This window comes from Halichoerus grypus, chromosome X (assembly GCF_964656455.1).
Source record: "Halichoerus grypus chromosome X, mHalGry1.hap1.1, whole genome shotgun sequence".
NCBI classification, from domain to species: Eukaryota; Metazoa; Chordata; class Mammalia; order Carnivora; family Phocidae; genus Halichoerus; species Halichoerus grypus.
The window spans coordinates 38,288,504-38,301,180 of NC_135727.1; the positions used below are offsets into that span (position 1 = coordinate 38,288,504).

Sequence of the window (12,677 nt, forward strand, 5' to 3'; positions counted from 1 at the left end):
TCCATTCATCTGTTGATGGACATCTTGGCTCTTTCCACAGTTTGGCTGTTGTGGACATTGCTGCTATAAACATCGGGGTGCACGTAGCCTTTCGGGTCCCTACTTTTGTATCTTTGGGGTAAATACCCAGGAGTGCAATTGCTGGATCATATGGTAGCTCTATTTTCAACTTTTTGAGGAACCTCCATACTGTTTTCCAGAGTGGCTGCACCAGCTTGCATTCCCACCAACAGTGTAGGAGGGTTCCCCTTTCTCCGCATCCCCGCCAACATCTGTCATTTCCTGACTTGTTAATTTTAGCCATTCTGACTGGTGTGAGGTGGTATCTCATTGAGGTTTTGATTTGGATTTCCCTGATGCCGAGCGATATTGAACAATTTTTCATGTGTCTGTTGGCCGTTTGGATGTCTTCTTTGGAAAAATGTCTGTTCATGTCTTCTGCCCATTTCTTGATTGGATTCTTTGTTCTTTTGGTGTTGAGTTTGATGAGTTCTTTATAGATTTTGGATACTAGCCCTTTATCTGATATGTCATTTGCAAATATCTTCTCCCATTCTGTCAGTTGTCTTTTGGTTTTGTTGACTGTTTCCTTTGCTTTGCAAAAGCTTTTTATCTTGATGAAGTCCCAATAGTTCATTTTTGCCCTTGCTTCCCTTGCCTTTGGCGATGTTTCTAGGAAGAAGTTGCTGCGGCTGAGGTCGAAGAGGTTGCTGCCTGTGTTCTCCTTTAGGATTTGGATGGACTCCTGTCTCACAGTGAGATCTTTCAACCATTTGGAGTCTATTTTTGTGTGTGGTGTAAGGAAATGGTCCAGTTTCATTCTTCTGCATGTGGCTGTCCAATTTTCCCAACACCATTTGTTGAAGAGACTGTCTTTTTTCCATTGGACATTCTTTCCTGCTTTGTCAAAGATTAGTTGACCATATAGTTGAGGGTCCATTTCTGGGCTCTCTATTCTGTTCCATTGATCTATGTGTCTGTTTTTGTGCCAGTACCATACTGTCTTGATGATGACAGCTTTGTAGTAGAGCTGGAAGTCCGGAATTGTGATGCCGCCAGCTTTGCTTTTCTTTTTCAACATTCCTCTGGCTATGCGGGGTCTTTTCTGGTTCCATACAAATTTTAGGATGATTTGTTCCATTTCTTTGAAGAAAGTGGATGGTATTTTGATGGGGATTGCATTGAATGTGTACATTGCTCTAGGTAGGATTGACATCTTCACAATATTTGTTCTTCCAATCCATGAGCATGGAACGTTTTTCCATTTCTTTGTGTCTTCCTCAATTTCTTTCATGAGTATTTTATAGTTTTCTGAGTACAGATCCTTTGCCTCTTTGGTTAGATTTATTCCTAGGTATCTTATCGTTTTGGGTGCAATTGTAAATGGGATCGACTCCTTAATTTCTCTTTCTTCTGACTTGTTGTTGGTGTATAGGAATGCCACTGACTTCTATGCATTGATTTTATATCCTGCCACTTGACTGAATTCCTGTATGAGTTCTAGCAGTTTTGGAGTGGAGTCTTTGGGATTTTCCACATAAAGTATCATATCATCTGCAAAGAGTGAGAGTTTGACTTCTTCTTTGCCAATTTGGATGCCTTTGATTTCTTTTTGTTGTCTGATTGCTGTGGCTAGGACTTCCAATACTATGTTGAATAGCAGTGGTGATAGTGGACATCCCTGCCGTGTTCCTGACCTTAGGGGGAAAGCTCTCAGTTTTTCCCCATTGAGAATGATATTCGCTGTAGGTTTTTCATAGATGGCTTTTATGATATTGAGGTATGTACCCTCTATCCCTATACTCTGAAGATCTGGTTTCAGAGTCTTATTTTGTTAATGTTTGCTCTTGCCCTTTACCTCTCCAAACCCTACTCAGTTTTCTAGGCCAAGCTGAAGAGAATCAGACTCGGTGAAATTTTCTTCTATCCCTGTAGCTTCATTCATGGCATTTCAGACATAGTTTATAGCACTCATTTTCTTTTGCCTGTGTGAGTTAGTTGTGAAAATGCCTGCCTTCTGTACTGGCTCCTAGAGAGCTGTGACGATGTTTTAGGCAACCTTGTATTTCCCATAACCTTTCACAATACTTTGCCCTGAGATATTCAGTATTTGTTGAAATTTGGGGTTGTTTTTGTTTGTTTGTTTGTTTTTTGGTTTTTCTAAAGTAGACTTAATGAATCAATCGGTAACTTGAGGTTTAAATGAGGACTCGAGCAGTCAGCCATGCTGGTTAAGGCTTTGTCCAGGTTGATGTTCCGATTTCATTATGTATTAACTGTGGGACTACCTCATCTGTAAAATAGGAATGTTGGTAATAGCATTACTCAGCCTCTTAGAATGGTTGATGAGGATTAATATAGGTAATTTGTTTAAAACATTTATCATGCTGCCTCACATATAGGATGCACTCAATCATTCCAGCTATAATTGTTGTTAAATGCAGTCCGTTGGGCTAGACCCCGCCCCTTGGGGGCCTGTCATGTGGTCTTTATATCTCAGGCATCTAACCCTGCATATAATAAATATTCAATAAATAACTTGCTTGAGTTGAATTGATTGATTGACCCTATTTTTATCTTCCGTTACAGCCCACTGTTTGTAACGTGGAAGATCGGTCGAGACAAAAGATTGCGTGGATGCATAGGTACTTTTTCTGCCATGAACTTGCATTCAGGACTCAGGGAGTACACACTTACCAGGTGAAGACCAATTTTTGTTGCCTCTGCTTCTACATTAAAAAAAAAAACAAAACTTATGAAACCTGAATCTGCTACTTTAACTCCTTTGCCTTTACTAAATTGTTAACATTCTTGACTCCTTTCACATCAGATTTTTCCTTCTCTTCAGCCATTTGCCTTATGTCTGGTAAAATGTTATTGCTGCATATTATCATAATATAAAATATTGTGGTTATATGTATTCTGCCATAGATGTTTTAAAGTGTCTTCCTTCAAAGGCCAGCTTATTTTGTGTAACTTGGAAATCAGTGCCCAAATGTCAATGGCTTCCCAAAATGTATTATTTCCATAATAACACTGTGTCTTCTCTGTTAGGCTTTTTAAGAATTGTTGATGTCTATGTCATCTTACACGTGTTGCTACACTTTTATGTACTTTTGCAGTGAAGGAGAGAACCTTGGAAGAAAGGGATGCCACAGCCTGGCAGTGTAATCGTTCACATTCACACTTTACCCAGAATTAATTGTAGCTTACTTATTTTGTTTCCTCTAACACAAGGACAAAGTAATGAATGCCTCATTGCAGTTGTTAAGACTTTGTTTTTAATTTCCGAACTCACAAAAAGCTATCGAGCATGCCATCTGATTTTTTGTTTTTGGTTCCAGTTTAGATTTCTAGCAAATTATGTTCCAAAATTATTTCAAAAGAAGAAAATTCCTTAAATAATAAGTTATTAGTAAAGGAATTTCCTGTTTTTGTTCATATTTCAGGGTGATTATCTGATACAGTTTCTATAGTTGTAATATGCACAAGTATCAGTCCAACAAGAAATTGGTCCCTGCTGACTATTGGTAATTGGGGCACATTGCTTAACCTCCAATAGATAAAGTAGTAATTACAGGATTTTGTTCTATATACTTAATAGGGATGTTAGGGAGGTGTTAAGGGAATGAAATAATATTCAGTCACTACTTTGCTTCCGGATTAACATTGCAAATATTCATTATTTTATTTTAAGATTGCATAAATGCGGCTCGTGGTACCAGTTAATAAAATGCTGGTAACTGAGTTTAGTATTCTTATATTTGAAGGTGCAGCTCACAGCTACAGGGTTTTCTTAGCTTACAGTGAAGCCTGGAAAGAAAAGCAAAGGCTTGGAGGGTCACCTTCATTTTTTATATTTGCACAGGCATTAGAATTGAGTGTTTGTATTTGATTAAGAACATACAAGCAGTAAAGGGGTCAAAACACATATTCTGGAAATGACTTGAACTTCCTAAAGATAGTGTAAAGGCTAGTCTAAGCAAGTTAGATTTTTTTTCCTGACATGAAATACCATGGACTCATTTTGGGACTTTAGCAAATTCTGCCAGTGACTACCTTTTTGAGACAGGTACATATGAAATTACTCTTTTAATAGCTAATCAAAGGCAATTTATGACACATTTCCTAAAATAAGTTGTTATGAGGAACCCTGGTTCCTTGGTTATTGCTTGGAAAAAAAGGATTCTATGGCCAAATAAATTTGGGGAACACTGGTTAAGCAAATTTAAACAGCTGTGCTCACTGCAGGACTTCTCAGAACCTGTTATGTTAATAGTGTTGTGAATCTCTAAGAGTGAGATCTAGAATGCAGCGTTTCCCAAACTTCAACTCTTTTGACCACAGAACCCTTTCTTTTGAAAGATTTTTTATTTATTTATTTGACAGAAAGAGAGAGCACAAGCAGGGGGCGCGTCAGGCAGAGAGAGAGGGAGAGGGAGAAGCAGGTTCCCTGCTGGGCAGAGAGCCTGATGTGGGGCTGGATCCCAGATCCCAGGAGCCTGGGATCATGACCTGAGCCGAAGGCAGCCGCTTAACTGACTGAGCCACCCAGGCGCCCCAGAACCTTTATCCTACCACCCCATTCATTGTCTTAGGCCATTAGTATCCCAAGGAACACATTTTCAGAAATGTAAGTCTGCCATAAAATTTTCATTTTTCTTTATAGTTGGGGAGTATAAGTGGTTAGTGCAGAAATGCTTTGTACTTTCTAATGAAATTGTGGCAGAAATCCCAGTATCAAATGTTATATACTTTAGAAAGCCTTAGTGGTAGTGACTGTAGTAGCAGTTGGGTTTTGTTTAAAGAAAATATGAAATTCTTTTTTGCTTACACTGATAAGAAGGGATGAAAATATTCAACTTTTCCACACTTGGAGATCTGTCTCCTAGGGGTATTACCAGAGGAATTATAGTGTGTTTTCTGACAATAATGTGATTCTGAATGAATCAAATAGCTCAGCTTAGAAATTTGCCTACATTTGTATACGTGGTTACCCTCATTGTAGTCTATAGCTCTTCCTGTTTATTTTTCACCTTTTTTCCTCATGTTTTTATACAACTTCCTGAAATAGTGTATAACACACTAGATGTGTGTGTGTGTGTGTGTGTGTGTGTGTGTGTGTGTGTGTGTATACACATCTACATACCCGGTCTTTTCATTTCTGTTTGGCTTGATTCCTTTTGCTTACATGACAGTAAGAATGAAGTGATTTGGAAATGATGAACAAAAGAAAACACGTCTTACAATATACAATTGCTCTGTTTTCTAGATTCGTCTTAGAGTTAAAACTGTGGGGTCAACTTTAGAAAAGTTGCAACATAATGCCTTTCAGTCCAATAGGGGGGCACTTACCATTTCTACAAAACTGCTGTTGATGGTATTATTATTAATAGCTGCCCTTTATTAAATCTTGCTACATGTTGATACTGCAGAGGAGCTTTATATGCATGCTACTCAAAACTCTTAGGTATCAATACCACATTTTAAAAATGAGGAAACCAAGGTTTACAGAATTTAAATAATTTATCCCCTCACACATCTAGTAAGCGGTAGAACCAAGATTCAAACCTAGGGCATCTGACTACAAAGTCCAAGCTCTTAACTAAGACATTTAAGATAAGACAAAATCAATTTTTCTGAGAAAGTATGTTTTGCAGCTTTGTCATGAAAATAATGAACTTGAAAGAGAGTTACTACAAATTGTATAAATCATGGATCGATAATTCGTCACAGTTGAAATTTTGGAACATTATTTTTAATTCCAGAAAATCCACAGATGGGATTATAAAAAGTATATAATACAGGGTTGTATAGACTAGTCAGAAGAAAACTGACTTGGATTAATACTGAAGAAAGGGACAGTGTTTATTACAAAAATATACTTTGGTATGATAAGAAATTGTATTCTCTGGCACACGTAAATAATGGACTAGACTTTGAGAAGAACAAAATTTTTTTAAATGTGACAGTTGGGGATTCTTGGAGTTAGTTCTTCAATCTTAAAAACCCATAAGTCACAAAATTTACAAATGGAATCAAGTGAAAACAAAAAAGTAAACTGTGAAATTAAAGACTCACCAGGTAGAGAGGTCTTTTTAAAAAAATTAGAATATCTGGTTTTTCACTGTCTTCATCTGTGATTAGGTAGACTGTTTTTTTCAGAATATTACTCAGATATATCCTTGTTTATTGTGGAATATACATAACATGAAATTTACCATTTTAACCAATTTTAAGTGTGCAGTTTTGTACATTGATATGCAACCATCACCACCATTCACATCCAAAACATGTTCATCTTTCCCAACTGAAACTCTGTACCCACTAAACACTAACTCCCCATTGCTGCCCCCCCCACCCCCTGGCAACCATCATTCTACTTGCTGTCTCTGAACGTGACTCTTTTACATACCTCATATAAGTGAAATCATACGGTATTTGTCCTTTTGTGATAGTCTTATTTGGTATAGCATATTATCTTCAAGGTTCACCCATGTGGTAGCATGTGTTAGAATATCCTTCCCTTTTAAAAGGCTGAGTAATATTTCATTATATGTATCTACCACATTTTGTTTATCCATTCATCTGTCTGTGGACATTTGGGTGACTTCAACCTCTTGGCTATTGCAAATAATGCTGCTATGAACATGGACATACAATTACCCGGTTGAGTACCCTTTTTTTTTTTTTTTCACTTTAAAAGCTAACCATTTTATACAAGACAATGACCCAGTTTGTTTATGGTCCCTTAATCTCTAAAACCTAAATCTAAAAAGTGACCAGGTCCTTTTTAAATGAAATGCCTATCGTAGATTACATTTTTATTTATAAACATACAGTTTTAAAATTCAGACACTTGTCATAGTCAAGTTTTATGTTCTCCTAATTGAAACTTTGATTTTAGGCTGAACTAAAACCTTATAAATAGGCTGATTTCCTCCCATTTGTAAAAATGCATAATTTCTGTGTCTATAGCAGAAAGACTTTGTGAGAATTATAACGTGGAACTATGAAAGGACTATTCCTTCCTTGTCCTTGGAGACTCTGGGTAAAAGCAGGAAAGATTAGAGCAAATACGAAGCAGGATGGAGCGCTCAGAATTATTGATAGAAGTTTATGCATGGTGACATGTTCAAGTTCACCAGTGATTATATTTATTAGTGGTCAGAGCTTCCAAGTAGAAATATCCTTTGTCCCAGTTGAAGAAGAACAATGTCTAGTATTTGTCAAGGTCCTTGCATTTATGGCTGTTACATGTTAGAAAGCCGAGGCAAACTTATTTCCTTTCTCTTAGTACTTAGAGTACATACTTTTTTTTTTTTAAAGATTTTATTTATTTATTTGAGAGAGAGAGAGAATGAGAGAGAGAGAGAGCATGAAGGGGGGAGGGTCAGAGGGAGAAGCAGACTCCTCGCTGAGCAAGGAGCCCGACGCGGGACTCGATCCTGGGACTCCAGGATCATGACCTGAGCTGAAGGCAGTCGCTTAACCAACTGAGCCACCCAGGCGCCCTAGAGTACATACTTTTATAGGAAGAGAATCACGACTCATATAGATGAACACAGACGTCTCAGACAAAGAAGAGTCCTTAAAATTTTGGTTATTAAGGTGCCTGGCAAAGTGTAGATCTGATTCTTTATGTAAATTCAAGTTGGTAATTCTTCTAGAACATATAAGTGAATAATAGAGGTGTTCTTATTTTGTAAAACAGAAATGTGGTCTGTCATCAGCTTAAAAGACTTTCTTTTCTTCTCATTTACTTTGTTGGGCTTACACCTCTCAGCAGTGAAATAATTATGCAGGTGCGTGGGCAGCGTCTGGAGCTTGATTCTGAACTATGCCACTTTGTTGCATTACTTAATTCTGAAAAATTAGCAATGGAGGTTTGTTCCTTTCTAAGGAACAGGGTGACCACATTAAAGGTGATGTGTTTTGTTTTGGAGTTTGTTTTGTGTGAGTGAGGGGTGTCACCGTGTGTGTGTGTGTGTGTGTGTGTGTGTGTGTGTGTATGTGTGTGTGAGAGAGAGAGAAAGAGAGAACGATTGCTTCCCTGTTACAAATGTTCATTTTCTATTAGGATTTTTGAGCTATTAGAAATAGCTGACAGACCTACTTTATTCCTTTCAAAGGCCCTGGCTAGATTGGGTTCTTCTGGGTGACTAGCTTTGTTGTAAACCAAATTCGCTTTTATATTTAGTATTATAATCTGTCATTTTTCTAAGGCAGTATGAGGCTAAAACCATTGTAAGCAGCATAATTATATTTTTCCCTCTCAGAGTGGACTATTTTGTGATCATTGTTATTCTTGATTATTTTAGGTAACTGGACTTGGCTCATTGAGAATAATTGGTTTAAACAAGTCCCTCTCCACTCCTCATTTAATATTAGTGCTCATGGTAGCATCACCCAGATCGATTTTTCTCATGAAAAGAAAAGCTGTACATGAGTCACTTCTAAGTACACTATTGTCATGGAGGCTCATTCTGGAGGTGCTCAGGCCAGACTATTTTTGGCAAGTGTCCATGGCAAGACTCCTGGCTAAAATGTAATTTTTGGAGAAATAAATTAGATGTATCAAAAACAATATGCAAAATTAATTAGCTTAATTTACAGTCTACATTTTGTTGCCTTTTTATAAAAGGCACGTTGGCCTGACTTCTAAAACTTGTACCTAATTTGTTAGTTTCAGTGTCTAAGTTACCAAATGAGAGATTGTTTCTCAGATCACATTAAGCATTTAATTTAAGGTGTAGTTTGGAACCTAGATCGTTATATACCCTCTACTCGAAATTATTCATAAGGTAGCATGACTAAATATAATCTGTGGAAATCTGGAAGCCTCTTCTTAGCCACTAGTTTAATGCACTCTTTCATTGTTCCATGGTTGTGCTAAATGTACAGAGATGTGACCAAAAAATGGCCAGCAGAATGTGGAAGGAGAAACTAAAGAGTAAGAACCATTCCCAGTGTGGGTAATGGCTCCTGAATTAGAACTATCTGGATTCACAAAGCACCTACTACCACAGAAATTAAGCGTAGTGAGTATGTCAGACTCCAGTTCCTTATCACATTTTTCAGATCTTCAGATCTCTAGTAGGAATCCCTGTGTTCAGCTTGAAGGGCCACAGGCACAATGCCTTTGAGTAGAAAAGCAGAAAAGGCCATCTGTAAAAAGGTGAAGGTGCAAGAGAAGCTGAAAATAGGCTTTTGCAATGTCAGAGCTCTGGGTTCTTGCATTTCATAAGAGGGTAAACTACAAGAAATTGACCCTATTCTTACATCTGTCTATAAGCTTTATTGCTTTGCCCCTGGGAGGCTGCTGTTTCTCCTTTAATCATGTTTAAACAGTTCATCCTGCAAATCCGGTCTAAATTTTGCCTTTAGGAATTTATAATATAGTAGGAGAGATAAGTTACATAAATAATTATGGTCCTAGATAGAAAGTGATTTTTACTAAAGAGTCAGAAGTGGCACTGGATGAACAGATACTCTACATCTGTAATAAAAGTAGAAGTGTTTATATAAACTGTTTACATAAAAAAGTAGAACTATTTAAAGCAATTTATGAAATTATTTCATTTGGCCCATGCCTTATCCACTTTGAGTAAAAGCAAAACACTTTATACCATTTTTTGGTTTGTTTTTATTCTATATGGACAAAAAGTCCCAGATTCCAGGGATGTGTATCAATTGTTAATATCAAAGCACCACATACAAGGTATTGCATTTTTTGAGAGATTAATAACACATATTTTGAAGGGAAAAATGAACTTAATGTGGAAAAAATTAAAACCTCAGAAATAGAGCACATTTAAAAGAGTGTGTGTGCACACGCACAGTTCACCAAAGAGCAACTAGATCCAGTTGGGTTATAGCCCTGATGCTTGGCCAATGAAGAAAATGAAAAGTTAATAGTTTAGATTCTATTTCTCTCTTGTCCCATGAAAATGAATTCATATTTTGTTTCAGTACAGTAAATTGATATCTACCTCCTTTCCTGAGAATCATTGCTTGAGATATTCTTCATTTTTTTCAGATGAAAGACTGAAGTGGTAAAGATAAATTAGAACACAAATATTGTATGAAATCATTATTATATTAGATGCGGTCTAAAATCTACTGAGGCATTTAACAATATATTTACTTTTGTCCGAATATTTACAAAATAAATATTGAGTCTACTTATAAGTATCTAAAGTATTTGAATCATGAGGACCTGAATGAATGAGAGAAGAGATTTGTATCTTAGTGGCCTGGAAGAATAAGATGCTTACACCAATGAATGCTCAAGGTGATGATTCCCGTCTAGAGTAGCATACAAATAACATGTTACCATTTCTAGGGGACGATGTTGCTAGTAACTTGAGTACTTTAAAATAATTGAATGATGAGGCATTGTGCAGCAAATAATACTCAATTTTTAGTTCCTATTTTATAAGCATGAGAAAATACTTTTTCAAAGATTTCCTTAAAAGGCAAAGAAACAAAGCCCTCTTCCATATTCTTTGCCCTTCCCTCGAACTTTAAACTACCTCATATGTGGATATCCAAAATAGTAGCCTTTGGGAAACTTTCCTTTTCATCATTGATAACAATTTTGTGTTCTTTAAAGGCTAAACACTTATTGTTAGCCCTCTATCTCGTGTCGTAGATACATTTGTTGAAGAAACAACTTCCAGATTTTTTTTTTTTACATTCTCTCTCACTTTTTAAATAAAGAACAAATATTCGATATAAAAGTCTTGTCCTAAAGAGCTACCTTACCTGGGCTGCTTCCTTCCAAAAGAAATTTAAGAACCCATACTATATAATAAAATAGGCATGGACAAATGGTAACTTTTTAAAAAGTTCTATTGGAACAAGAGTTTCATGGTGGGAAATGGTATTTAATACATTCTATTGAGAATGAGGCTCTAATTATTAGTATCAACTTTGCATTTTCCACATGTTTAAAATTTAAAAGTGAAGAAAATGCAGTAGAGTCATGCAAGAATAGATTTACGATTTGTCTCATGTTCAGAAAGCTCATTTTTATTAATTTTGTACTTTTTACTTCAGCTCACAAAATTATCCTGTAAATAAATATATTGTAACTGTAGGCTTCATCATTCAAATTAGATCAGCATGATATTATCCCCATTTTTAACCCTCATTTTTATTTTTTATTTATTTATTTGACAGAGACACAGCGAGAGAGAGCACAAGCAGGGGGAGTGGGAGAGGGAGGAGCAGGCTCCCCGCTGAGCAGGGAGCCCGATGTGGGGCTTGATCCCAGGACCTTGGGACCATGACCTGAGCCGAAGGCAGATGCTTAACGACTGAGCCACCCAGGCGCCCCTCATTTTTAAATTTATATGTTGATATGCCAACTTTTGTGTCCTTTCTAGTGGTGACAGAAAAGATTAGAAGAAGCCATAAAAATAAATTCGTCAGAAGCTTTAATTAAAGGGATTGCCCAGAACTCAACTTCTTGTCGCTATACCCAGCTACTTTCAGAACTGCTTTATATGGTCCACAAAGCTAACTTAAAAGGACCCAACTATTGCTACTTCACTGAGGATAGGAGGAAAGAGAGTCTTTTTTAAATTCTTCAGGCTGCTGGGTGATGTATGGAAGTGTTGAATCACTCTCTTATTGTACACCTGAAACTAATATAACACTGTAGGTTAACTATACTGGAATTAAAAGAAGAACTTAAAAAAAAAAAAAAACTTCTTCAGGTTCCTTTAAACCGAAGCCACTCTTCTAAGATGACCTTCTGTTGCTCCCTAGCTAAGGGGGGTTGATTTGCTTACCTAGGCTGGGAGAAGTCTGCTACGCCTTGGAAGTGAGCGGAGCGGTTGTTGCATATAAGAGCAGTAAATAACCACATGCAGAGGCTGGTTAGACTTACACTGCTAATGAGGTTGTGAGTTCAATCCTCATTTGGGCCAGCTTTGTTTAGCTGAACACAGACTGCACCCACTTACAAGAGGGCTCAGACAAGAGCATGTGGATGACTCCGTACCACACCCAAAACTTCAGCCTCGTCTCCGCAATAGGAAACATGCTACATTTGGAATACCCAACACTGAGCTTTCTCCCAAATAGTTAATTCTACCCCAGTAGCCACAGTGGGCATGAACACAACCCTTGGCATGACTGATCTCTCCTCAGTTACTGTTAATCCTTATGCCTGAGACAAGAAGTCCCCTCTGTCTCTCTGTCTTGCCTAGAGTAAAAACCAAAGTCATTCCAAAAGCTCTATTTCAATTAGAGTGAAGTTAATGCCTTACAGTGTCATCACCCCCTGTCTGCCCCTGCCTCTCCCCCATCTCCTATTCCCATCCTTCTCGTTTTTTTTTAAAGATTTTATTTATTTATTTGAAAGAGAAAGAGCATGAGTGGGGGAGGGGCAGAGGGCGAGGGAGAAGCAGACACCCCACTGAGCAGGGAGCCTGATGTGGGGCTCGATCCCAGGAACCCTGGATCATGACCTGAGCTGAAGGCAGATGCTTAACCGACTGAGCCACCCAGGCGCCCCTACTCCCATCCTTCTTAAGAAGCACGGCCTTTAAGGACCTACCCTCACACTCCAGCCATGCACAATTATTCACCACTTCCCAAATACACGTCTTTCATGTCTCTCTGGCTTTGAACCTTTTTTTCCTCTGCCAACCATACCTCTCTCCGTC

At 37.6% G+C, this 12,677-nt stretch overlaps 1 protein-coding gene across 4 annotated transcripts in view; it reads left to right on the forward strand.

The window, feature by feature from the left end:
• AMMECR1 (AMMECR nuclear protein 1) overlaps positions 1–12,677 on the forward strand; it is a 114,148-nt gene that overhangs the window by 51,162 nt on the left and 50,309 nt on the right. For 3 of the 4 annotated variants that reach the window (XM_078064575.1, XM_078064577.1, XM_078064578.1), the window contains exon 2: positions 2,590–2,700. The exons of the other annotated variant lie outside the window; for it this stretch is intronic. In XM_078064575.1, the coding sequence (XP_077920701.1) occupies positions 2,590–2,700 (111 nt within the window). The remainder of the gene's footprint in view (positions 1–2,589; positions 2,701–12,677) is intronic. 4 annotated transcript variants of the gene reach the window in all.